Raw genomic sequence first — 27,908 nt, 5'->3', positions numbered from 1 at the left:
CATGGAACTATATCACACCAAAAAGTTTTTACACCAAAAAGGAAACCATCAACAAAATAAAAAGACAATCCATAGGATGGGAGAACATATTTGTTGATACATCTGATAAGGGGTTAATATCCAAAATTTACAAAGTACTTGCAAAGCTCAACACCAACAAACAAACAAACAACCCAATTAAAAAAATGGGCAAAGGACCTGAATAGATGTTTCTCCAAAGAAGACATATAGATGGCCAATAGACATGAAAAGATGCTCAACATCACTAATCATCAGAGAAATGCAAATAAAAACCACAATGAGATACCATCTCACACCTGTCAGAATGGCTATCACCAATAAATCAACAAACAATAAGAGCTAGTGAGAATGTGGAGAAAAGGGAACCCTCATGCACTGTTGGTGGGAATGCAGAGTAGTGCATCCACTGTGGAAAGCAGTTTGAAGATACCTCAAAAAATTGAAAATGGATCTGCATTTTGATCCAGTAATCCCACTTCTGGGAATATATCCAAAGGAACCCAAAACACTAATATGAAAGAACATAATCACCCCTATTTCATTGCAGTGTTATTTACAATCACCAAGATATAGAAGCAGCCCAAGTGTCCATCAATAGATGAGTGGATAAAACAACTATGGGACATAAACACTATGGAATACTAATTGGCCGTAAAAAAAGGAAATTTTACCCTTTGTGACCAGATGGATCGACCTGAAGAACATTATGCTAAGTGAAATAAGCCAGTCAGAGAAAGACAAATACCATATGATTTCACTCATATGTGGAATCTAATGATCTAACAAGGAAAATGGGGACAGACTCATCAATGGAGAGCAGGATGGCAGCTTTGGTGGGGTTTGTTAGGGAGTAGAGGGATTGAGCTAAAAGGAGAAAGGACTCATAGACATGGACAACAGTGTGGTGATTGTTGAGGGGAGGGGGTATAAGAGGACTAAAAGGTAATGTTAAAAAATACAATAAAGATTAAAAGAAAAAAACAATACTTGGTTGATTAGAGTACCAGATTGTTCAATGGAATGATCTGAAAGTAGGTCTTAATAAAACTCTTGTGGCATTATTCATTTTAACCAGCTCCACCCTTGATTTACTTTTTTTTTTGGCAGCATCAGCATTTATGGATCCATTTTATCTAGGTGAATTCCATGTAGAGACATATTTATAGAGGGATTTATATATATGAGTATATTTTACCTCTTGAGCCATATATAGGACTTCTTGGCTAGTACTTACATTTTAGGGGGATGTCTGGACATTTTATTTTTATACATAATTTTCCTTTTCAATTACCATCTGGGGCTTTACTTTTGCTTATACCCCACTCTATGTTTCCTTTTCCAGGAAATGCTGCTGAAAAGAGCTGCAGATCTGGTGGAGGCCCTGTATGGCACACCACACAATAACCAGGTTAGGCACTCACATCTCAGACTCCGTTGAATTTGTCTCCTTATGCTGGGCCTGATGCTCACCTCACTGCTGTTTTGTAGGACATCATTTTGAAGCGAGCCGCAGATATTGCTGAAGCCCTCTACAGTGTCCCCAGGAACCCCAGCCAGATCCCGGCTCTCTCCAGCTCTCCGGCTCACAGTGGCATGATGGGCATCAATTCTTATGGCAGCCAGCTTGGGGTCAGCATCTCAGAGTCAACCCAGGGAAATAATCAAGGTACGACCTTCATCAGGGTCAAAACTCAAACAGCTGAGACATTGAAAAGGTTGGCTCTGCTGGAGTGGAAAGAGTTACAGCTCAATTCATGCACCATCAAAAGAGTGTGTCCTCAGATAAGCAGCACAAGCACGTACTATTGGGTTATCTTGACATTAGAGCCAGTGTATTATTATTGGATTTTGAGTTATTGATGTACCAGGTAAAATACCTGGAAAATACCAGGTAAAATACCTTCAACTAGAAATATGGAAGAACCAGATTGACTATATTGATTTTAGAAGGGTTAGGCTTACTGAAACTAGATTTACAGGTATTATTTGAGTAAAATTTATACTTCTGCTGTTGTGATCATCAGATTGAATAATGGAAAGAAGCTAAGCCATTGCCATTATTGTTTATTATACCCAACTCTCTCTTCCTAGTAGCCAAGGGTGCATGGCTTGGTTTTATTTGGTAACTTCTTTTTGTGTATTACCCCACATACAATATATAGCAACAAGTTTATATAGTTAACTGTGCTTTTACATGCAAAGTATATTGTGTAAATATTTTTGTCGAGGTTGATTTTATTAAGGCACTAAATTTATCATGAATCATTTTTTAGAAGTAAATATTCTTAATGTCCCTAACCTGAGATGGCGTTATTTCTGATTTCATTCATCCATTGGATGGAAACTCCTCATTCTCATACCCAGGGTGATTTTTTATGGTTATTTATTATTTATTTTTAGAGAGAAGGGGAAGGGAGGGAGAAAGAGAAGCAGAGACGCATTGGTTGGTTGCCTCTCACACACCCCCAACAGGGGACCTGGCCTGCAAAGCAGGCATGTGCCCTCACTGGGAATCAGCCCCTGACCTTTTTGTTTGCAGGCTGGTGCTCAATCCATTGGGCCACACCGCTGAGGGCCAAGGGTGGTTTCTTACAAAGGGGTGGGCGGGATATATTAATTTTTTAAAAATTTGGGTTATACCCTAAATAGAGTATATTTAGAGACACTTTACCCAAAGAGGGTTATTTCAGAATAGATTAGGTGATGTCCCTGTGCCAGAGGTTCAGAAGTATGGGGAGGACTCATTGTCCCTTTCCCCATCCCACTTTCAGGCTGGATTCACCCCAACTCAATTACTGATGCTTCCAAGTCTGGTCAAGGAACAGCACATTCAAATGAACTTAACACTTTTTGAATGAAATGTCCCTCGCCCCTACCCAGGGCGTGGTCGCTAACATTTCCCAAGCCCCCGCAGAATAGCAGTGGCCCTGGAGATGCTAGCGGAATGCCTTTTGCCCACTGCTCCGGGAAAGATGCTAGGGTGTGTTCATTTGGAAAGTACTAGGTTAGCAAAGTTAAACCGGCGTAGTTATTCTAGGCCCTTTATATGTTGATCTTCAAGGAATGGTTGCAGTATGCAACATCCGCCACAGTTTGACCATACGATGCTTTTCTCAGTGATACCTGTTAATCTCTCATGGGGCTCTAGTGCCCTATGAAATACGATTTGGGAGATGTCACTGTGCATTCATTCCTCTGCATGAGTTGGCAAGGCTGACTGCAAATGCAAAACAAGAGGAAAGAGGGACTCTGAAGGACAAGGCCTTGTGTAGGATGGGAAAAGGAAGGGAAAGTATAAAAGGACAAAGGCAAAATGCAGACACCGCCCCCCCCCCCCCCCCCGCCCGCCCAGGAACGGCTTGGTGGCGCATTGGGTTCTGGCGCTGGGCGGATCTGTGCTGCGGGCGTTTGCTTTGCAGGGCACGCGCGCAGGCCCACCTACTCGGTTTCCTCTGTCATCCAGGATACATCCGCAACACTAGCAGCATCTCTCCTCGGGGCTACTCGTCCAGCTCCACCCCTCAGCAGTCCAATTACAGCACCTCCAGTAACAGTATGAATGGCTACAGCAACGTCCCCATGGCTAACCTGGGCGTTCCGGGATCACCGGGATTCCTCAACGGCTCCCCGACAGGCTCCCCATACGGAAGTAAGTGCCCTGCCAGTGCCCGCCTCTCCCTGTCCCTCTGTCCTTGGGTTTTCCTCTTCCGAGCAAGAGTTGCCTTCCTACATCTTAACTGACTCGCGCAAGAAGAACCCAATTTGCTGATGAAATGTCCTTCCTGCTTTTTATTCCTTCCTCCTGGCTGGACTTGGGCGCCTCTGGCTCCTCAAAGCCTTCTGGGGGAGAGGAAAGGGATGGAATTCTCCCTTTTTTTACAGAGAAAGAGCCGCTATGGCTTGCGTAGCTGGGAGAAATTCAGATCCTAGTTCAGTTCTGATGGACACCCTTCACTACGCACTTTCAGATGTGATGTTTCAGTCACTCCTCATGAGGACTTTCTGAGGTCAGGATGATTATCATGCGGCTGTAGGTGAGGAGGTTTAGGTGGACTGCAGGTCACTGACCTACCTGAGACTCCACAGCTAGAATAGAGCAGGGCAGTCTTTTGGCCGCAGAATTTACAGGGTCTCATTGCTCTGGGCATCACACCAGGCTCCCCTCTCACTCTCTTACGTGGTTCTCTCCTCCTCCTGAAGCAGCGGTTTTCAGCCTCTCCCTCTTGCGGCACACATAAACTAATTACTCAATTCTGTGGCACACCAAAAGCATACTATATTTTTGCTGATCTGACAAAAAATAGGTATAATTTTGATTTATTCACACCAAATGGCTATTGTTGTGTTGGCTTATTGTAATTTTTTAATTTGACAATCTAAGGGAAAAGAGGTCTGTGCCCCTGACTTGGATGAGTAGGGGCCTGAGTCAGGGATTGCGTGTGTTAAAATTCTTGTGGCACACCAGGTGCAAATCACTGGCCTAAAGAGATGGAACTTGAGTGTGTGTGAAAGTGTGATACATGGAGACAAAACCCCCTTTTTAAAAAAAATTTAAGTGTAGTTGGTATACAATATACTATTACTTTCAGGTGTACAGTATTTATATACCTTACAATGTGATCACCACGCTGAGTCTATGACATGGATATAATATCACTAATTATTATTACCATCATTTCCCCTCTAAGATATTAATTACTATTAAATCACTCAAGGATTCATAGCCAATAAATAGTAAAAATGGTACTAGAACACATCATCAGATTCAAGATGCCATGTTTTTAAATTATTCAGTAATGTAAGAAATATTTTGTATGTTTATAATACATTATTAGAGTGAAACATATAAAATGACCTATTTTTGATTTTCAAAATGGTCATTTCCCATGCTCAAGCATACATTTATGAGTAAAATATGTATATGAGGTTGAACCATGTGAAATTGTCATTTTTGTAGATCAAAAATTGTCAATATAATAATATAGTGTGTAGTTTGGTGATGGGGAGGGAGAGAGAAAAGAGAGAGGGAGCAGTGGGTGTGCTGGGGAGAGACTAGGGAGGGGGAGGAAGAGGGAGAGGATAGATAGATGGTATGCAGACAGACAGACAGATAATGAATAGATGAATGAAAATATCCACTGGATGTTAATTGCTTGATGTTTCTTACCAATAATTCATTTGATAGGAAGAACCCTTCCCACCCCAGTGAGTGACACCTCCCTATCTTGATCATTCAATGCCACTGCCACAGGAACATAGTAACACCCCAATCTTCAAAGCAAACAAGACAGCATACACAGGACAGGAAGAGGAGGGCTCCGTGCACACAGGGGAGGGTAACCCTGCTGAGCGCCTCCTCCTAGCTCCTGCTGGCTTTGTGTGATCTGTGCACCCTCGTTTTCTGAGGGAGGCTCTGAAGGAGCTGTGCTCTGACAGTGGGATTCCAAACAGTGCACTCGTTACAATAAAATCCTCTACTGCCAATGTACTGAATACCCTGTAGAGCTCTTGCCAGTAGTACCTGACCTGTATTTCTAACCAGCTAAGTTTAACTCCTCTAGGAAATACAAAAACAAAATGAAACAAAACAAAAAGCAAATAGTAAAAAAAACAGCCCAAAGGAAAGCATTTCATCTATTCAGTTGCTTTTGCCTAAAAACACAATTTTGTGATTTTTTTCATTCTATTTTTTGAACTAAAAAATTAGTCTGATGTGGCCATGCCATGCCATGGAGCAGTCACTTGCCAGAGACATTAAAAGAAATACAGCCAAGCCTTTCCATCAAATTGACTTGCATTAGATACTGGCCAATGCAGAGTATCGCTCTGCGTCTTTACTGCTTTTCTCTTACACCACTTCAAAAATGGCCAAACAGATGTTTTTTCAATTTCACATACAAACTTCACTTCCTGGCGGTAGCAGTGTGTGCCAAGTTCCAGCTCAGTGCACGTTTTTATGGCTGAATTCTGAACCCCTGACAATAGGGGGTTATAATGAAATGCTGACATACCCCTGAGTGCCAGCAAATGCAATGGCTCAATGCAAAGGAGGATGTGTACCTGGTGAGGTCCAGCTGGACCCAAGCTGGACGACCAATTCTTATAAGAAGTGAAATGGTTTTGCCTGAACTCCCATGTTCACAGAGATGTCTGGGCTAGATGTGCTGGCCTTTACTTTGGTCTCTATCCATAGAGAGCCATGTCCAGAGAGATTTTCATATGTGAGTATGTGTGATTAACTTTCCCCAAATGGTGCACACTACTGCCCCCAAAGATGGCCTATTCAAGCCTGCAACACCCAGGGACCACCTCTTCCAATGTGGAATAATCACCAAGCAAATCCAAAATTTTTGGAACAAAATCCACAAGACAGAAATCCAACCTGTCTTCAGAGACTCCTAACTTTATACACGTAGTCTTAGACTGTGCCCCGGGCCTCAGTATTTTTATATTTTCGAAAGTAAATACCAAGACATTTTTTATTGTAGATTACTGAGTGATTACTATAGACAATGTAGAGCCCATGAAAATAGTTTTAAAAAGAAAGCCTACTCTGACCATGAAAAACATCCCTGTTAACATTTTGATAATTTCTATTGTCTTTTTCTTCAGGAAAGAAAAAATTATCCTATTACAATAGTAACATGTTCATTATAGACAATTAGAAAGCATGTATATGTAAAAAGGAAAAAGAAGACATCCTTTATTTCTATGTAGAGATAACTGTTAACTTTTGACGTATGGCCTTCCAACCACGGACAGACACATTTTGAAAACTGCTGTGTCTGTTCTGATGCACAACTAATGAGATTCAGCCTCAAGACCCATGAAAGGAAGAGTAGAAGAAAAGTGGCGAAATGAACAAAGTCTCAGGTGTGAAGAGAGGCTCCAGAAAAATCTGTTGGTGGTGCCAACCCATGTCTTAGACATGGAGGCCAGATATGAGGAGTGATGTTTGCTTTGCAAAGTTAACAACAGTCAACAAGCTTCCCCCAGGAATTTGAAATGTAATATTAGTCTTTTGCTTTTTTCTAACAGAAAAGTAAACAGAAAGCCTAGTTTACAGGAGGTAAAGCCTTAAATCGAAGAGGAACATTAATATCCAAGACAGCTCTTATGCCTATTGCTAAAGATTATATTATTTTTTACCAAAGAAATAGAGATTTTTTTCCATTTGTCTATTTTAACAGCTTTTACTGGTTTCTGCTACATCAAAAGTAATACATATTCATTGTAGAAAATTTGGAAATATGGAAAACTTGTCCATATTAGACAAGCAGAAGGAATAAATTTAAGAACATTCATTATCCCGTCAGTCAGCGATATGACTCGGAGTTTGGATGTAAATCACATCATTCTAGACTTTTGCTCTGTATGTTTTTAAAAAATGCAAGTGGGTCCGATGTATAGGTTATTGCATAATCTGCGTTATTCATCTAGGCCTGTCGGCCCATGTCATTCTGTATTCTTCTCCGACATCAGTTTCAGTGTTTGCATGGTGCCCCTTTGATAGGCTTACATAGCTGATCTTGTTGATGGTCACTTCAGTTATGTCTCAGTCTTTGGATCTGTTTTTGGCATGTTTATGATTATTTCCCAGAAATCAATTTCTAGAAATTATTTTACTGGGATAAAAAAATGCACATTAAAAAACAGAAATCCATTGGTAGCTATTGCCACTCCAGAGAGGTTCCTAGCCCTTAGGAAAGGAAGAATATCTGCTTCACTGCCTGTTAACTTTTTCTTCATCATTATCAATTTTGTAAGTGAAAAGTAACATCTCGGTACTATTTTAATTGGCATTTGATGACTAATCATTTGAACATTTATAGGTCTGTAAATGGCTTTTGGTCATTTTCTTTTCCTTTTGTGATTTTTCCTTTCCATGCACTTTTTTGCCCATTTTTCTACTGGGATGTTTTCCTTTTTCTAATTAGTTTATGATAACTTATTAGCTATTGAGGACAGGTACACCTCTGATAACTATCACAAAGATTTTTAAAAAATGTTTATTTACTTTTTTTTTTTGAGAGAGAGTGAGAGAGGAAGAAAGAGAGGGTGAGAAACATCAATGTGAGAGGAGCATCGACTGGTTGCCTCTCAGACGAGCCCTGACCTGCAGCCCAGGCATGTGCCCTGACTGGGGCTGGAACATGCGACACTTTGTTGCTCGGGAAAACCCAACAGATTGATCCACACCGGTCAGGACTGATAATTATCACAAATACTTTCCCTAATTTGTCTTTTGCCTTTTCTGTGTGTGTTACAGAAGTTTTTTGTCATTTAGCAAATCTGTCTGGTGAGGCTCTGTTTAGGTTCAGGGGTGGAAAGGATTATGTAAATTATATAACTTCCCTAGTTTTTCCACTAGCACCTCTATAATTTTGTTTTTACCAATAACCCTTTAATCCACTTAGATTTACTTCGGTGTTTAATGTGAGGAAGCACTCTAAATTAATCTCCACATGGCCAGTGTATTGTTCCTGTGCATTTATTTCCCCACTAATTGGAAATGTCGCCTTTATTAAATTTTAATTGTCATATACACCCAGGTCTGTTTCTGGACTCTATTTTCTCCAAGGAGTTGTCTATCTATATTTATGCTAGTTAAACACTGATTTCATTGATGTAGATTTATTATAAGTTTTATTATGTAAAGATAAATGCCTCCTTACTGCTTAAACTTTTTTAAACAAAATGTTCTGTTTCCTTTAGTGTTGTTGTTTCTTTAAACAGATAAACATAGAAATTACATTTGTTGATGTTCACAAATTTAAATTCATTTTAAGATTTTTATTGTAGTTGTATTAAATTTTAAATTAATTTGGGTGTTATGTGGCATTTGGCAAACATTTTGTAAAAAGAAAATCTTTTAAATGGAACGTTATAGCTTGGGGCTTATTTAACTCTCAACAGTTTTTTTATGCCATTTAGTAAAGCTTGAGATCACCCCTCTTCCGCTGAGAGGCAGTCACATCTGATCTAATCAACCCCCTTTAGGTTGGCTCTGTTATGAGAAAAGAAATATTTGTGAAAGCAAGTCCTATGTTGAATAGACAGGTAACTGTGTGTGGAGGTGTGTGTGCCTAATTCACATTGTGAATGCCCTCCTCTGTTGTGGTGCATGACGGGAGGGCCTGCTATTGCCCATGCAAAAACCAAGACACCATTTGGAGCCTGCAAGGATGGGTGAGACACCATGGCAGAGACCGGACTATGGTCAGCACCAGGCCTCCTGAGTCTCCGCTTTTCTCTGGCCTCTGATCCTGTGCCTCACAGAGACAGGAGAGGTCCCCTCCCTTCCTCCCTTCCTGCTCCCACACACATTTTATTGTTGCTAAAACCAAGGAGAGAAGAGGAGGTTTTGCTTGGAACTCCGACTGAGGTTCAATTCCAGTGCTGAATCCTGCGTCCTAGCATATAATGCCGGTGAAGTAGCCCGTTGTCTTCTTCATTCGCATCCTCAAATATGCCGTGAGATTCTTCCAGGACTTCACTTTCCTTTCCAGTTTTTTTCTTTTGATTCATTCATATTACTTAAGGAAAGACAGAGGTGTAGTTGGATGCTTCCTTCTGCATAGCTCTTTAAATCAGGACTACCTGAGGATAAGCAGTTTTCAGATAAAGCACTTTTAGCAAAGACTCTGGTTTGCAGTATGTTTGTAAAAGACATCTTATTGGAGACATGCTTTATGATTGCATTATATATGCAATTGTGTGAACACAGCCTGAAGCATATCTCTATAATGAGAGGGGGAAACTGGGATGGATCTTATACAGGACATCAAAACATTTGACCTTCGCTTCACCTTGTACTTGGTCTTTGAACCATAAGTCACACTCCTGTCCTCACTTTTGAAATTTAATTGTGGAGAAGCTGGGCCACCAAAGATATGAAGCAGACATTAGTTAGCACTGCCAGCCTTTATTGTGGGCTTTGCCAATGGGTCCTGGTCATCTTTTACCAAATCAGTTGATGTGGACAGTTCAGAATTCTGGAGAGGATGCTAAAATGAGCCCATGAAACTTGACCTTCTATTCTAATATGCTATATCTAACAATTTCACCCTCATGAACTTTGGTTAACCCCTTTCTTGAGCAAGTTGCACACAGAACATAAAATTATCTTCTTGTGTGATGTCACTTGGAGTCTCCAACTTTAAGAGGTGGGGTGCTTCATTGTGTAAATTGCCTTTATTTTCCTTGGCAATTACCACACTTAGCTTTTGGCTTCCTTTAAGTAGTTTTAACATTAACATTGGTATTTTTTCTTTGCGTTACATCAGAGGAGGCTGGCTTGCAGCCTTATTTCCCAGGAGCTCAGAAAGTAGAGGGAGGGGAAAACCATCTCCTAAATGTCAATAAATGTGTACATTTAGTGAGGAGATGGCCAGTAGAGATGGCACTCGCTAAGGAAATGCTAACCCTGTCCCTCAGAACACCAGAGCTTTGAGAGTTGCCAGGGTCATGCATAGTCCCAGACAGGCTTCTTTTTAGGGTGGAAGGACATGAGGTGATTCTTCAGATGTTGGTCTTAGTCTTCTCTTAATGAGCTTTTACCCATGAGTTAAGACCTATCATAATACCCCATCCTGCCAATGTCTTCCTGACTCTCCTGGACAGGAGGGCATCTACCCGCTGCACCTGCTTAGCCTTGTATACGTTTGTCCAGTTAAATAACGACCCTCTCAGTTGTTTTCCTTGTCCATGCCTTCCACTGGACGGGCAGGGACATTGTTCCATTCAACATTTTTAAGTTCCTGGACTCTGGAACAATGCCTGGAACAAATGAGTAGTTTCTCAATAGCTGTATACAGGTTATATGTCCTAAAGAAAGAACTTCCCTTCTCGATGGGTCCCTTTCTAAAAGAGGGTTGTGCCTTTGCTTTCCAGTCATGTCCTCCAGTCCCACTGTTGGATCTTCCAGCTCGTCTTCCATCCTCCCATTCTCCTCTTCAGTGTTTCCTGCTGTCAAACAGAAGAGTGCCTTTGCCCCTGTCATCAGGCCCCAAGGCTCCCCTTCGCCCGCCTGCTCCAGTGGCAATGGAAATGGATTCAGAGGTGAGCAAAGGTTCTCCTTTGGGCATAAGCGTGACACGTGTGCTCCAGGGCCAGCAGAGTAAGAGCAAACAGCATGGCATCATCCTACAGCTCTAGGCACTTTGCTTCCAAAGAGATGATTTGGTGTTTCCACCCTGGTGCATGAATGGCTTGTGCAGCTGGTGTAGTGCTTCATCCCAGAGCAAGATGGGGGAGAGCAGACATCAAATAGCTCTGCAGGATCAGAGGATTAACTGTGGCAGAGCCATGCATGCCCTCCAGGGGTGTCTGGACCTCCCAGACATTTGCTTTCCACAGGGTCATGCCACTGTTCCCTAGCAGGTGCCTGGGCACCACATCGGATGCCTGCCTGGCCAGCTTGCTACACGTGGTGTATACACATTCCCAGGGCACAAACACACAGGCTCTGCTGGGGGCACCAGCAGGTTCTGAGCATGCTGGTTGTGCGCTAGTCAAATTGATAGCAGGTGACTGATCTGGGTGGGGTAGGGAAGAAAGGAAAAAAGACATACTGTGTCTAAGAACAGAAATTAATCACCCATCAAATCCATTTTTGAGCAGTGTCTTAAAATATAATATGACATGACGTAACCCAAATGTGATGAGTACATGAGAATCTAATCATCTCTGTGTGAATGGGAGGCAGCTGACGGCAAAAGAGCAAATTGAAAACTGCTGGACGCTGTGGGTCCTGACGACCCACATTATTTCTAGGCTGTTCCTTATGACTTGACATGAAAACATTCACCACCAGCAGTGCTGGATAAAGCTGTGATGGGCAGAGGTTTGGTTAACCCTCGTGGATCTAAGCCTCTGAGGTCAGCAGAGCTTTGGGGGTGCTGTCATGCCCAGGACGGCATCTGCCTAGTGGCTTTATGAGAGCAGGCGGGTTCCTGGTCCTTTGAAGATACCAGTGAGGGTTCATCACCACTTGTGTTTGAGCAGAGTCCTGGGAGGTGTGTTTAGGTTTCTGTCCCGTCCTGCCATCAGAGATGGTTGTGTCTTATCAAAGTCTAGAGACCTTACAGAGAAACTTTCAAATGAGAACTGAAAACTCAGCCCTCAGAAGAGTCCCTGGAAATTCCTTTTCTTCTAAGTAGACAAAGCTGTTGGGTCTACATGCCACCTGACATGTGAGTAGTTGGAAACATCTGTGTATTTGGAGGAAATATATACACATACGTACTTTGGTTTTCATCCAGATGTCTAATTCATAGAGAAACAGGCTCAGCCTGTAGCTAAGTGTCTCCACCTGCCTGCCTCCCTTCCAACTCGTGGTTTTCATCCCATTGTTAGGGGACATGCCCAGACTTTAGTCCATGATGGCTTCATATTCAGATCAGGACACAGGAACAACTGCTAAAACTTTGCTGTATCCTCCCCTTTTCCACAACCACCTTCTTCCCTAGTTCTCTGGTTTTAGTTATATCCCTTACACCAGGTGGAGGCCGTACAGGGGGAAACACAGTGTGAGAGGCCCGGGACAGGCTGAGGAGGACTGCAGATGTTGGCAGGTGGAGGGACGCGGCCTTTCCCTCCTTCCAGGCCACCCTTGCAAATATGTTCAGTTTCACTTTGAGGAAAGAATTATGACTTGACTTCTCCTTGCTACCCCTGCCCCCCTCCTCTCTCACAAAGCACTGGCTGTCACAGATCTTCCTTCCGGTCTGTCCTGTCCAGGGAGATCCACCTGGGTGGCCTGCTTGACTCTTGTCCCTTACCAGAGCCAGGACAAGTTTTCTCTGGTGCCCATGGCCTGGAACTCCCACCCTGTCTGTCGCTGCACCCCCAAGGCCCCCTGTGCTGTTGCCTGGTCAGGGCTCAGTGGCCCAGAGAGATTGGGAGGGTCTGTGTGCTCTTAGTGAGGTTTTCCTGCTGGGACAATAGCAGCAAAACAGCCAAAAGACCCCATGTGAGCTTCAGGTCACCACAGGTCAGAGTGCTTAGGCTAAGAGCATGGCTAAGCTGCACAGTCTCTTTTTAAAAAATATTTGTTGTTGAATTTATTGGGGTGGCATTGGTTAATAAAGTACATAGGTTTCAAGTGCTCCCTTTTGTAACACAGTGTCTGTACATTGGGCAAGCCGCACATTCTCGATCGTGTCTGTAGGAGTTATGATTTAGCTGCTCACATGTAGGCACAGGGTCTGGGCCCTTGTTTCATTTCTGTGGAATCACTGCAAGGTCCCAAGCCTCTTTGGATCCTACAATTTTCTCCAAATTTTTCTGGTGATTTGAACCTTAGAAGGAGGAGAAGGAGGAGAAAGGAAGTAATTAAGTTAGGATTGTCCACTAAAAAATTAGACAACTATGAAAATAGAAAGTAATGGGGGAGAACTAAAAGAGAATGTGGAGGAGACCCTCAAAGGGCATCAGGCCTTGAGGGAACCCTAGACCGGACTCCTGAGATGTGGGCTGGAGTTCTAGCTCATCTAGCTTCCATGCTGGGTGAACCTGCACACATCACTGTCCTCTGAGAGCCTCACTTTCCTCGTCTGTTAAGTAGGAAAGCTGTAAGATACCTGCAAAGGTCGTTGTGAAGTAATCTGTGTGGATATCAGGAATGGTAAAGGATATTACATGCAGACCAGCAGAGAGGAGGCTGGGATTGATGAAGGACTCTTCCTCATTTCGGACCCAGTGAGTAGAAACTCAAGGCCCAGCATTGCAAGGCGTGCTTTGCTGCAGACAGAGAAAACCCCACGCTGACGTTTGACTGCACAACCTACAGTCCCTGAGCAAAGGAGCCTGGAGTGGCAGGCGCACACCTCCTCTTTAGAGAGAGACAGTGCAAGAGTGAAAACAGGGTCCAAGGGGAGGGGGAGGTTGGTGATCACAGGCCAATGGGAAGGTTCTCCTCTGACTTGTGGGTTGAGGAGGTTGTATGTGCTCCTCTGCAGAGGACCTGTGCGGTCAGTACCCTCTAACACTTGCTAACTGTTTCCGAGCAGCACGTGCAAAGTGCCGAACCAAGCGCTGCACACGAATTACCTTGTTCAGGTCTCCCATGTGACCCAAAGGGGAAGGCCATGCTGTTATCACCATTTTTAGTTAAGCAGCTTTCCCAAGGCCTCACGGAAAGTGACTGATGATTTGACCTCAGACATTTTGACTCTAGAGTCTATGCTGTGACAGTCTGCTGTCTCTCTGGGGACAAGAATAGTGCAATTCCTCCCTCACCTTTCACCCATATCTATTTCCCACCTGGACCAAAGGGGGATTATTGCTTTGCCATGAAATGCCAAAGGCCAAAACAAAATGGACCAAGTACCGTTAAGCCTTTCCCTTCCCCCCCATGAAAAAAGCTGACTTTTCCTCCAATTCACTTTCGCTTTCTGTCTACTGGCCATGGTTTCTACCAGCAAAAAGTCAGGCCCACCTTGCAGCAGACACTGCACCACCCAATGCCCGATGTGAGACTAGGGAAAGGAAAAATATGTAAAGGCTGTTGTTCTGCTGACATGCAGTGGATCTGGTTCTTTGAGTGGCTCTGCCCTTTTAATAAGCTCTGTAGGTGACTCTCTGAGGATCCAGAAAAAGGAAGGGGTGATGAGTTTTAAATGCAGTAGACAAGTTAAAGTTGAAAATGTGAGCCAGAGTCTCCCTGCCGGAGAGCTATACTTGCAGTGTCCTTGTCCCGCTCGCCACCTTATCTCTCGGGCATTTACAGTTGATGAGTATAGAGTATCGAGATAATATTATTCACTAGGCACCTGATTCATTTTCCAGCTCCCTCCAGGAAAAATAAAGTAAAATAAAATAAGAAAACCTCCTACACTCCAGGATAATTACCAGGGTTGCTACATCTCCAAATCATCAGGGAGTGTCCAGAATTGAACTGTGTTTATTGAAAAGCTACATCGATTCAATATATAGTAATACAGGCAAAAATAATTAAGGCTTTGCTAGCTGTGTAAGACCTTAATCCAGATCTCACAAACATTCAATAAAAGCTGTATGGGCAGGGAAATATATGGCTGACAATTTTGCCCGAGAAGACTGCTGGCATAAGAGGAGGGGTGGAAGGAGAGGGAGGAGGAGGAAGAGAGGGCAGGGGAGGAGAAGAGGGAGGAAGAGAAGGAGAGAGAGAAGGAGGAGGAGAGAGATGGGGAGAGAGGTATGTTGGGTGAAGCAGGAAGAATTTTGGCCATTTGTTTATAAGCTTAGTAAGTACCACTCTGCAGCAAACTGTTTCTTTAATTGATAAGCCCAAGATGAGATATAGAGAGTACAAATAATGGATCCAATTTTAGATGTGGTTTGAAGTTTTGATGCAAGAAAACTATTCAGCCAGCTTCCAAGACTATGAAAATTCTGTGGGTTTCTCACCTGAAGGCCAAGGCCAGAGGAGTGCATCTTCTAGGTGGTTTCTCTGTACTGCTGATGCTGCTTTATTTCCCATGTCAAGGGAAAGCCTTCGACCTGATGCCACCCAGACTGGCATGGTCCCCATCCTCTTGATGAGACACTGGACACTATATTTGGACAGGGGCTGAAGAGAGGAGATTGGAGTGACTCTCAAATTAGGAACTAAATTAAATTTTCTATTCCAGTGCATCAGCATTTTTTGATGACTGAGTATTACACATCAGCAGTGAGCACCAAAGGAAGATGAGCAAGTTAGAAAATAAAAAGCTGATTAAATCTTAGCTAGAATAGGTAGAAACCTAGGATGCATAGAAAGTCTGTTTGTTATAAATGATGCCTATTAAGTAACTCAATATTGACTCGGCACCTGGAGCATTCTTTCCTGTTCCAACTAAGTGATTTGGAACTGTATAATCTAGAAATTATTTTAGTCTAATAATGAAAAAATATATCACACACATATACAGGTTAGTTTACATGTTCATGTCCATTATGTCATGTACACAACCCACTGATATAAAACAAAGCAAAACATAACTGTTGGCCTTCTGAGCAAAATTCAGCAAGCTTTGGCTGTATTGCAGTAATTGGTAGGCTTCAGGGCCTTTCTAGGCATTCTGCTAAACCAGACCTGGAAAAATGGGCCCCCATATCAGCTGAAGGCACCACCTTCCTTGACTGCACCAGACTTCCAGTGCCATTACCTGCCCCTCTCACTGTGTTACAGCCTTGTTGTAAAAAGCCTCCCAGTCTCATTCCTGTGTCACTCTCTCCTCACAGCCATGACCGGACTTGTCGTGCCCCCGATGTAAAGAAGAAGAGCTGCTTTCTCAGAGCACAAAACTACTTACTCTGATGGACCAGTGATGAAGAAAGCACTATCTGTTCTTTGGGGAGGGTTGTGCCCCACAAATGGACATGATGGACAGACTTGGGTCAATGAGGAGCCGCTTCTTACCTGGTCTCACCTTTCTTGTGTAGTTCTGATGGTGGCTACACAAACTGACCCTCTTGGGGACAAGGACAAAAGGTGTCATTGACGTAGTCAGTGCTAAAAGCAGAAATGCAATTCTTTGTTATGAACATTATAAGAACCACCTTCCTATGTTTGTAAAATATTTAAGAAAAAATTGGCAAACAATTCAAGCTTAATATTTTGGATACTATTTGTTTTTCTTTGTAGGAAAAAAAGTTGAAAGTTTCTATTTTCTATGAAGCCTTTCAGATACCAATTTAGTTTATGCAGAAAAAAACTGAACAAAACAGGGTACCAGCATGGAAGACTTTCTTAAAACGAAACCCGAATTGAATGACAAAATGTTGTTGTATGTGTGTTTGCTTATAGTTTAATCTCTTTAAGAAAAAGGGAAAAATTTAAAATGTTTTACAATTATTTAAATAAATAACGTGTAACTTATTGTAAGTAGAGGTAGAAATTAAGACCTTTTTGGAAGAGAGGAAGTTCTCTTTCCAATGTAAAATGAAACTGATGCAAACATGTAGTAACAAGTTTAAAAGGTGTGTGACTATTACTGCAGTTACTTACTAGACTCTTATCCCCATCTTGCATCCCCCTCTTTTTCCATCATTTTACTGACCCATGGGCAAGAACAAGTACCTAATGTAGAATCCTACAGAACAACCCAACACAGAAACAAAGATTCAAGTCCCTGCAAATATACAAATACTCAAGCCCATCAATTCATTCCCATCCCCATCTGCTTTCTAAATAGTCTACAAGTCCCTTTTGGTATTCACTCTTTGTGATTTTTTTTAAACTTATACTAGCTTTCAACATTCTCCCCTGAGTGGTGCAGAGAATTCCCGTTTTTGTGCATTTTCGGCTTTGCACCCCAGAGAAAGAAGAGTCTCACCTTACAGAAGAGCCAAAGTCACCATGACTTTCCCAAGCCAGCTGCCCCCTTGGAATTCCTGACAGAGCCACACGCCCCCTCCTCTCGGGTTACCTGGTTCAGCACTGAGGTGAAAGCCCTCCAGAACTTCAGAAACAGGGTTTGCAGAGAATGACTCTGTTTCTTGGACCCTTCAGATTTCAAGTCCTTTCTTCTCTGTAGATTTCATGGCATTCAACTCTCTTGAAAAAAGATATGTATCCAACTTGAAACAGTTTCCAGGCAAGAATGGGATGGGGTGTGGAAGAGGAATATTAAAAGCCCTAAACCCTCTCCTGATGTTCAAAGAGGTGGAAACCCAGATTCCTAGCAGGGTCACAGATTGGGCACATCTGTGTTCCAAGCAGCTCAGTTACCCAGGGTTGCCATAGGCTTCCCATAGTTCTGGGAGTGGCTCTGAGGGGCAGAAACATTGTAGAAGCCTCTTAACAGTAGCTGAGTTTGAAAGCCTGTATGATCCTGGGGATGTATCCAGACTTATCTGGGTTGCCAATAAGGATGTCATTTTTTTTTCAGGACAGGGTTCTCCTTGTTGACTCATTGGCACCAAAATATAGTTCATACACAGGCTCCAGTTTGGGGTTCTTGGTTGGGTTCTAACATTAGATGTAGCTCTCATGGGAAAATACCTTTAGTGCATCTGAGCCGATTTTAGATGAATTTGTAAATTCTGCCCCAGTGATACATGACCACAACTTCCTAACCCCAAAGGTCTTATTTGCTTTAATCTATTCTGGAATTACCCAATGTGACCCAAATGTTATTTCTATGCACAGGAGAATCCAAGGTATTGGAAACCTGGCGTGCTTATAACTCTTGCTGACAGTCCCTCACAGTTAGGGCTTAAAGCACCAAAAATACAGGGAAACACATGAGAGAAAATTCCCTGGTGAAAAATCTGATGGGAGGGGGAAGAGTGTGTGGACACACACATTACCATCCAAAAGTGAAGGCAGAACAAAGTCAAGCATGTCTAGACCTGGATTTGAGCCAATTCAACATAAGGAAATTTTTTTAAGTAGCATTGCTTTTAGAATCTGTGAATTTTGCTCTTGCATGAAGATGAGTGCAGTACTGTCTTCAAAATGATTGTAGAACTTGTTGGTAGCTTTACACCGAAAAAAAAATGTGTGTACCTAAGTACCAGACATCCTTGACCATTCAGCTAGACCCTTGGCAGCAACAGATCTATTTAATTGTACAAATGTGTGTAAGGATTATTTTTAGTGTACTAATAAATTTAAAACAAAGCTACTCTGTCCTGTTTAGTCATTGCTGTTGAATCATTCTGGTCCCAGGTTATTTTTGTGCCACTTGGAAGACGAGTATTTCCATAGGTAACTACAAATTCTATCCTATCTTTGTAAGAGGAACTGTGTAAGATTTTTCATTTAAAGGGCCAATTTACTTCATTATTTATCTCATTTTTTGTTATAGCATTGTATTTTTTCCCAGTTTTTCTTTGCACATTTCTATATGCATGGTTTAAAAACCATTAACTTCTCTACCTTTTGTACAGTACGATCTCATTTTCAAACTGTATAGTTTCATTTTTCTTGTTTGCTTTGTCAGTTATATACAGTATAAAGTTGCTATGCACAGAGCTTTTTGTAAAGACAGCTTTTTTGTTTACTGTTTTTAATGGTCTTACTTATGAAAGAATATCTTGTTTGTAAAATGAATATGCCTACTTCAGTTTTAAACTTTAAATTATCCTAACAAAAAATAAAATTTTTGTACTGTAAAACTGTTTGGATGTTTGCCTTTTTTTTAACTGGGAAAAAGTTACTTTGGGATTCGTTTTTCTTAAGTTTGGAGGTTTTCTTATAACTCTTAGCCCCTGAGCTCTGGCTGAGAAAATCTTGCTACAGCTGTTGCTTGCATGACAGATGTTCTGAGGTGCTCACATAGAGGAGAGAATATGTATGCCTTTAGGTCATTTTCCTTATGTATTTATCTATATATCCATCAGTCAAATTGCTTCATAAAAACTAAAATGATCCCACTTTCTATGTTGGGCTTCCGTTGTATGGAATTATTAAGGTAGGTGGGTGGTCTACTTATATTTGAAAGGGTTTGTTGAACAAATGTTATAACTGATCCATCAGACATTGGGTGAAGAATTGGAAGCTGGCCACAAACTCTGATGCCTATTCTTAAATCATAGGAAGAGAGCAAGACAAATGCTCCCGGACGGAAATAATCCATAGAAAATAACTTGCACAAAAATGTAGAAGGGCTGCCCTGGCTAATGAGGCTCAGCTGGTTGGAACGTTGCCCACAACTGAAAGGCTGAGGGTTTGATTCCCAGTCAGGGCACATACCTGGGTTGCAGGTTCAATCCCTGGTTGGGGCGCATAGGATCCCCAGTCCAGGTGCATACAGGAAGCAACCAATGATGCTTCTCTTTCTCATTGATGTTTCTTTATCTCCCTCTCTAAAAGCAATGAAAAAAATATCCTGGGGTAAGGATTAAAAAAAGATAGAAGCGCTGTAGGAGCTCAGAGATGACCATGATCCCAGAGGTTTGGAAGGGTCAGAGAAGCTTCCATGGGAAAGACAGGGCTGGGTCAGGCTTTCAAAGAATAGTAGGAATTTTAGAGTAAACGTTGGTAGTGTGCACTGCAGGTGGGAAGACCATCACGGACAACAATGTGCAAAAGGAAATGCACACAGTGCATTCATGTGACCCTAAACATGAATTTCAAGCAGGCTATTCACAAGTGTTCTTACAATTGGATTATCTCATTTCTCTCTACAAAGATACAGGTATCTTGAAACCACATAGACTGTGTTCCTTGCATAAGTGGGTGAGATGCTGTTCCTAGGCACTCATGTGAGAACGCCATTGTGGCTTTGCCTCTCTCTGTGAAGACCACTATCTACCTAGATGCACTTCCCCTGGGTCTTTGCATGGCTGGTGCCTCCGCATCCTTCAGGCCTCAGCTGAAGCATCATCTACTCAGCGAGGACTTTGCTGACCAAAAAGCATGCAGGTTTCCCACTTACTCTCTTTAACCAAGCTCTTTTTGTGTCCTTGTCATAATTTGTGTCCTTTTGTTGTCCTCTTTAGAGTGATGTCTCATAAGAACAGGGACACTTTCAGTCTCAATACTGTATGTGGAGCAGTGAGGTACCCAACAAACACTTGTTGAATGAGTGACTGAGCCGACTAAATTCTGACACCTAAGGGCAGCTCTGCCTTGTCACAATGGAGAGGTAGCTGATCTGTTAGAAATGAGAGGAAATGTCATCCCCTTGAGAATCTACTCCCTAGGGATTACCCTGTTAGTCAGCTAGTCAAAAAAAAATGTTTAAGTGTGTCTATAGTGTAAAGTGGTTTGTTGTTTAATAAACCAAAAACTCAAAATGGGAAGGAAGTGAGGAAGAAGAGACCTCTGGCTGGTGGCTTGTAAGGTAGGCTGCTTTGCATCTTGGCCTTGGAATTTATCTCATGTGGATTTTCATATGCTCAGATGTAATTCCAGAGCCAGAATGGGGGCCTTTTAGGGGAATGACCATTCCATTCCTATTCCAGGGATGACACTTGACTTGTTGGCCACACACTTCAATCTCAAAATGCTTATGGTGCATTTACCAAAGTGGAAGAAGTTCAGAGTGACTGTAGGGCTCTGAATGCAAAAGAGTGATGAGATGTGAAACTTTAAGAATTAGTTGAGGACTGGATCCTCAAAGACCTTGTTCACCATGCCAGAGTGTTGCTTTCATCTACAGGACTATGCTGTAGGTAATGGGAAACTACTAAAGGAACTTAAGTCAAGGAGAAACACAATCGGCTTTATGCTGTACAAAAATCATAGTAGCTACAGTGTGATTTATGGAATGAAGCAAGTGGATATTGGAGGCAAGGAGACCAATTAGGCAAGGGATAAAAGACATAGAATAAACACCAGTATGCTGTGTCTATGACTGGGACCCTTTCTCATTGGCCAGTGCTTGTGCCATGCCAGTTGATAAACATTTTTAAATTACTCATGCTATTAGGAGACCATTGCAATTCTCCTGGCAAGAGTGACTCGTACCTGAAATAAGGATTGGCAATAGAGCTCTGGTCAGCGAGGCTCAGATGGTTGGAGTGCTGCTCTGTCAACTGAAATGTTGCAGGTTTGGTTCCTGGTCAGAGCACATACCCGGGTTGAGGATTTGACCCCTGAATGGGGCATGTACAAGAAGGCAGAGATTGATGTGTTTGCCTCACATCCATGTTTCTCGCACTCTCTCCCTCTTCCTCTATAAAGCAATGAAAAAATGTCCTTGGGAGAGGTTAAAAATTTTTTTTAAGTATTGGCAAATAGAGACGAAAAGTAGAGGAAAGATATGAGAAAAAGCTTTGCAGTTTGACAGGACCTATTGACTGATAAGATGAGGAGAGGGAGGGAGGTGACTAAGGTAACTCCTGATTTGCAAGTTGGACTATTGTATTTTGTGATAACTTCACAGTAAGGAACAAAGATGGGACCATATTGCAGCAAATAGAAGGATATAATGGTTTTAAACTGAGGCACAAATGCTACTTTTCTTCCTCTGTTTTTCTTGGCTAGCTGAACATTGTTTCAAGCAAGAAAGCCTCAGGAAATTATACTCTTTGGGTCATGTGTATCAAAAAAGATCACTCTATTTTACTTGAATAGATGTTCAGTTGGGTATAAAATTTCTGGGGTTACACTTTCTTTGAGCACTTCATGGGAAGATTTAGGGTTTTTGTTTTTTAGCTAGTTTCTACTGCTACAGGTTGTGGTGGTGGTGTCTGAAGTCATGCCTCTCTCCTTCCCCTCTGTTATTCTTCATATGTAAATGAGGAATTCTTGTAATTTGTTGTTTGAGTCATCACACTTTTGATAACAAAAAGGGGCACAATAAATAATTTTGTCTGGAAAACAGATGTAAACTGGCAGTGGGTCACCCTTGATACTTTTGTCTGTCAGCTTAAGAGTCTTTCTCTGTATTTGAAGGCTAGGAACTTGTCTTCATGTGGATGGTTCTCTGTAATTTTTCCCCTGGGATGCAGTGTTCCCTCTAAAATTCAAATTCAAGCCTTCTTTTATTTCTGGAGCCTTCCTTTAACTACACCATTAAAATACATTCTTTATTTCTTCATCTCGGTTCTATTAGCTAGGGATGCCAGTTAATCACATGCTGGATCTCTAGTGTCCATCGTTCATGTCTGTCACATTTTCTCCAGCCGCTCTTGATACTTAGTGCACTTGTATGCTTGCTTTCTCACTCTTGTCCTCCTCTATGTTCTTTCTAATGTGACCTTCATTTCATAGATGGTTTAATTTTTTTCTTTTAAATTTTTTATCCTCACTCAAGGGCATTTTTTTCATTGCTTTTAGAGAGTGTGGGAGGGGAGAGACATATTGATGTGAAAGAGAAACATCACTTGGTTGCCTTTTCACACACACCTGACCAGGGATTAAACCCACAACCAGGGTATGTTCTCTGACTTAGAATCAAACTCACAATTTTTGGTCCATGGGACAGAGCTCCAACCAACTGAGACACACTAACCAGAACTGGATTAATTTTTTTCACTTTCATAAGCTATGCTGTGTTGTATCTCATCACTTTCTATTGTGTTGTTTATTTTCATTGAGTTATTGTTCTTCTTCTATGAGTTATTATTTTATAGAGAAATTATGTTCATTATATTATTATTATGAGCTTGATCAGCATTACCATTAACTCCATGAAAACTTATTTTCCTAGTGTTCTTCACCTACAATTTGTTTTGATTTCCCTTTTTTTCCCTTGTGGTACATGGATATAAATTATATTTTTATAACTTTTTGATACTTATCTTTGATTTAGGTAAGGTTTTCCCATTAGCTAGATGTTTGAGAGGTGAAGTTTAGGACCATGTATCAGGCTAGAGGGAGTTCTTATTTCAGGTGTGTGTGTGTGTATGAGAGAGGGAGAGAGAAGGTCTTTTAGCTTTGACCTCTTGGGCACACTAAATCAGCACTGGTGCAACTACTCACAATGCACACTACCCTTTCTCGCCATCTGACTGGTTCTTATGTATATGGCTTGTCTGGGTCATTCTCTCATTGGTCTTGCCTACTGTGTTTTGTGGCCATGCCAAATGGGGTCCAGAGACGTGTCTATGATCAGTCTGTATGTTTGTTCCAATGGTTTTTACAAGAGGCTGTTGGTTTTGACCCTTCGGAGAGTCACATTTTATTGCACCAGCTTTATGTGATATTAGCAGCAGAAGCATCCTTTCTTGGTCTACACATTCCTGCTTGACTTTCCCCACTATTGCCGTTGTCTCCTCATAAACTGTGATTTGGGGTGACCAGTTTTCCTAGTTTCCTCAAAGATGAAATTCATGCTTCCCTTTTTCATTTCCCTATTTTCTTCAGAGTGATTCCAGGTGGAAATCCATGAAAAAGTTTTTATGATAGCATTTTAATCTGATGTCTTCATATTCTCTGCTGTGCACCATGGTAAATCAAGAAGAGACTGCTGCATGGTGCCACAAACTCTTTCACTCACCATCCATCTGCCTTTGACCAGCAGGTTGCCCTTGATAACCGGCTCTTGGCCCAGCCCAAGGGCTTCATCCTTCACTTTCTCCATTGGCTCCTGCCAAATACAAACAATAAAGTATAGGTAATTTCCAAAACTACTACTAAAAGTGATTGTCCAACTGGAATTTGTTATAATAAATAATACTCCAAAAAGGACTCATGGCCTGACCCTTGGAAATATGTCATATTCATTGTCATACTATCAGTGTTGTTGGTTATTCTCCTAAAGCCAATTTCACTTTGAACAGTAAAATCCTACTTTCCATAATTACACCCAGACAAAACAGTATGATAAAATGGAAATGGCTAGGATTCAGATATCTGAATTCAACTCAAGTTCTATTATCCTTAGTTATGTAATGTTTAATAAATTAGGTCTTAAATGTTTAATGCATTAGGTCTTAATCTTCTTAGATGCAAAACAAGTATAACTATTCATACATTTGTAGGTATATGCACATATACACATGTATATCATATATACATATACACACATATATATAGTCATGGTTGTCCTTGTTTTGTACTTATTCAAGATTCTATAATTAAGGATGTACATAGTAATATACACATACTTATGTGTGTGTGTATATATATATCATTGTTATGATTACATGAAAACATATGTGCATTTTAAGAATGTCAGCTCCGTGAGTATTGAATTTTTGGTTTTGGTCTGCTTACTTTCCTGCTCTATTTTCAGCACCTAGAATAGTGCTAGGTGCAGTGCAAGCACTCAATACAAAACCAATAATTGAATGAGTATGTTCAGTGCTTATATGTGACAGAGGCTCAGGAAATTCACCTGTAGTAACAGCTCCAGCATGGGCTTTCGTGTCCCACAGACTTCAGTTTGCCTCCTGGTTCTCCCATTGGCCAGAACAAGAGTAAAACAAGCACTGAGACTCAGAATTCCCTGGCTTATCATCTTTGAAAGAGCAGAACTATAGCACGGGGGGCCTGCCTTGTGGTCAGTTCATGGCGTCCTCTCACACAGTCCTGCTGCTTCTCAGACACGTGCTAAGAAGGGAAGCAGTCAGAGCACAAGGCTCACTCCAGTGTGTTTGGGGATGAAAGAGTGAACAGCAATGGGAACATTACAGGGCTGTGGATACCCTTTGAACCAGTGGTAAAAGTTAGGGGAGAACAGTGGGTCCCATGGCCAGGGAAACAGCTGTCCAGCACACGGCGTGCTCAGGAGTGGCACACCCAAGAGAGGCTATAGCCCCAGCCCCTTGTAAGGAACAATAAAAAAGAAAAAAGGATGTGTCCAACAACCAGTTGGTGTTTTCTTCCTTTAAAAGTTAAGAAGAATTTTTTTATCATAGACCAGAACATCTGGTGTATCATGAATATGACTTTTGAGGACAAAGCAATCACTGTTTTCAACTCCAGATTTTCGTAAGTCCAAGAGTTTGCACCCGTGAAAAATTGCTTTTAAGACAGAAATGAGACCAGAATGACTTCTAATATCAAATCCAATAACTGACCATTTCTGAGCAAGAAAAGAAGAGTTGCATAGAACTCTGTGTGCCTCAAAGATTGTGATTACATAAATGTATTATATTATCAAATGCATTATAGCCATTAAATATTATTTTGTAATAATGTGTTATTATAACAACAATAATGATGATGGCTAATACGGTGGAAATGCTAAACTTTCATTCTGTGCACAGTGGAGTAGCAGAGTGAATGTGAGCACCAGAAATTAAAAGACCTGAGTTCAAATCCCACCTTCATCCTTCATTATACCTGTATAACTCTCAGAAAATTATCTTTAGGAGCTGCAACCTTCCTCTCTGTAAAAAAAAAAGTAATAGACTTTTATGCAAAGATGCTTTTCCTGCCAAGATTGTTGTGAAGTTTAAAGATAACATCATGGCTGTAAAAGTGGCAGACCCAGTAAGTGTTCAGCACTATACATTTTTGTTCTTCCTCCTTAGCTTTGGAGAAATTAATGTGTTTGTTTAGAAAGCCACCCAACTCCTCCCCTGCAGCACTGAAAGGGGATCATTAATTAGTCTGTGTTTGTGAAACACGTAGAAGATGAAAGTGCTGGGTGTGGAGCAGTTACATCACAATACATGAGCTGGCTGCTCCTTCAAGTGGGTCTACTTACAATGTTTGGGAGTCTCCACAGATGTTTCCAGTCATTCAAAGATCAACATGCGATTCTGAAAAAGGTGTATGCCTGCCACACTGGAGCCTGCTGTGCACAGCAGGCAGGTGTTTCTGGAGATACCATATTAATGATAATCCTCGAACAGCCAGGGCCCCGAGAAACCAATGAGAGGAGGGCAAAAGGTGTTTATATTTTTCTACAAGTCCCCTAAGGCCCCTTTGGTGACAGTTTTCACCAACAAGAGGCTATCTGATCTATCTTGGTTTCACATGATCTCCTTGCCCTAGCAGGTCTTAGAATCCAGGAACGAGGAAAGAAAATCAATTCTGTGTGGATAAAAGCAATATTCTTCAAGCTGGGGCTCGTATATCCCTGGGGGAGAAGTGTGCTGCCCTGTGCAAGGAGCTGGGAGGTGCATGTCTCTCATGCTGAGCCATAATATTTGGTTCTGGTCTGCTTCTGGTCATGTGGACAGAGACTAGACTTTGGGTAGAGAGCACACAGTAGAGTACAGTTGTCACAGTACAAAGAAATACCTGAAACTTATGTTGTTATGTGATAACCAATGTTACAATAGATTTATAAAAACCAAATGAAATAATTATGATTAATTTTTCATGTTAACAGCATTAAAAACAGAATTATACTTTTTAAAAAATTGCACTGTCCCATGTTGTTTCAGCAAAACTATATCACCTATCACAGTAAATTAATGTTAGTATTCAACTTACTGATTTTGTGATTTAGATTATTTTTACTTCATGAATCACTTTTATTTAAAACATGCATATATAAAAACTTAAGAATTTAACCTTACATTTTAGTTATGTACAACTTTTAATACAAGTATAATATAAATAATTTAAGAAACACTGTGGCCTTTTAAAGTTTTTTTTTCAAAATACATTCCTCAAATTTGGGAAGGACTGGAGTATGGCAATGAGAAAGGGGAGGAGAAGACCTAGAAATCTGCAGATTGGGCCGCCACTCCACAAACAGCCACGGCCTGGCTGCACAGATTCCTGTGTTCTGTGATTCAGCTTCAGTAAAAGAAATCTCCATGTATTATTCCAGAATTTCATTTTTGCCTCTGAATTATGTTCATATCCATAAATTCCAGCCAACAACCTATTGAATAATTGTCTGCACATGTAACATTTTCCTGGTGATGTTTTCCTCTCCTTGGTTCTAAGAAATAGAGAAATGTGGTTCTAATTAATAGCAGAACCACCTGGAAACAGCACTGTATCATCTCAATAATATGACTCATTTAGTATACAGTTTGGTAGAAGTCACAGCATCTTTGATGCCATCCAAAAAAATCAGTTACTAAAATGACCTCACATTGTACAGGCTCAGCTATAACCAAAAATCAGAACCTGTGAGTTGACAAGTATAAATATATCTGTGATTGGGGTTTTCCTGGAAAATCCAGGCCATGCAGATTTCTATGGCATAAGCCATAGAGAACACCTGCTAAGTGATGTACTGGTGGCTTCACTTTCTTAACTTTGAGAAATTTAAGTAACTGGTTCTTGTCTCCACAGTCTTTATGTAGGTGTGGGCTGAGGCCCCCAAAATCTATCACTTCCCCGAGTTCACTGAGTGTGCAAGAGGTGAGAACAGAAATCCAAGCAGCTCTTCTGGGACACATAGCCTGGCTTTTCAAGGAAACCAAAAAGAAATCTCTTCCTATGTGACCAGCCTCCCCCAAACTGGCCCTTCCTCAGGTTTAGTGGGTTGGCATATCGATGGTAGAGAACATGGTGGGCCCAGAGCCCTCCTCAGGCATCAGGCTGGATTGTTCTGTGTTGAATCATGGTGGCCATAGGCCCCAGTTTGTGAGCCAGTGCGAATTTGCATGGC

General features: G+C 41.5%; 1 protein-coding gene across 2 annotated transcripts in view; it reads left to right on the top strand.

Annotated features, from left to right (window-relative positions):
* Window positions 1-19,005, top strand: part of EBF2 (EBF transcription factor 2) — a 191,607-nt gene extending 172,602 nt beyond the window's left edge. For both annotated transcript variants that reach the window (XM_045853522.1, XM_045853523.1), the window contains exons 12-16: window positions 1,364-1,429; window positions 1,510-1,687; window positions 3,485-3,670; window positions 10,915-11,082; window positions 16,231-19,005. In XM_045853522.1, coding sequence (XP_045709478.1) covers window positions 1,364-1,429; window positions 1,510-1,687; window positions 3,485-3,670; window positions 10,915-11,082; window positions 16,231-16,262 — 630 coding nt within the window. In that variant the 3' untranslated portion in view covers window positions 16,263-19,005. The remainder of the gene's footprint in view (window positions 1-1,363; window positions 1,430-1,509; window positions 1,688-3,484; window positions 3,671-10,914; window positions 11,083-16,230) is intronic.
* The last annotated feature ends 8,903 nt before the right edge of the window (window positions 19,006-27,908 follow it).

Source organism: Phyllostomus hastatus, unplaced genomic scaffold, assembly GCF_019186645.2.
Source record: "Phyllostomus hastatus isolate PE091 unplaced genomic scaffold, TTU_PhHast_1.1 phas_contig_98, whole genome shotgun sequence".
NCBI lineage: Eukaryota > Metazoa > Chordata > Mammalia > Chiroptera > Phyllostomidae > Phyllostomus > Phyllostomus hastatus.
Note: the sequence above shows the minus strand (reverse complement) of the source record. Positions and strands in the feature narration are given on the sequence as shown.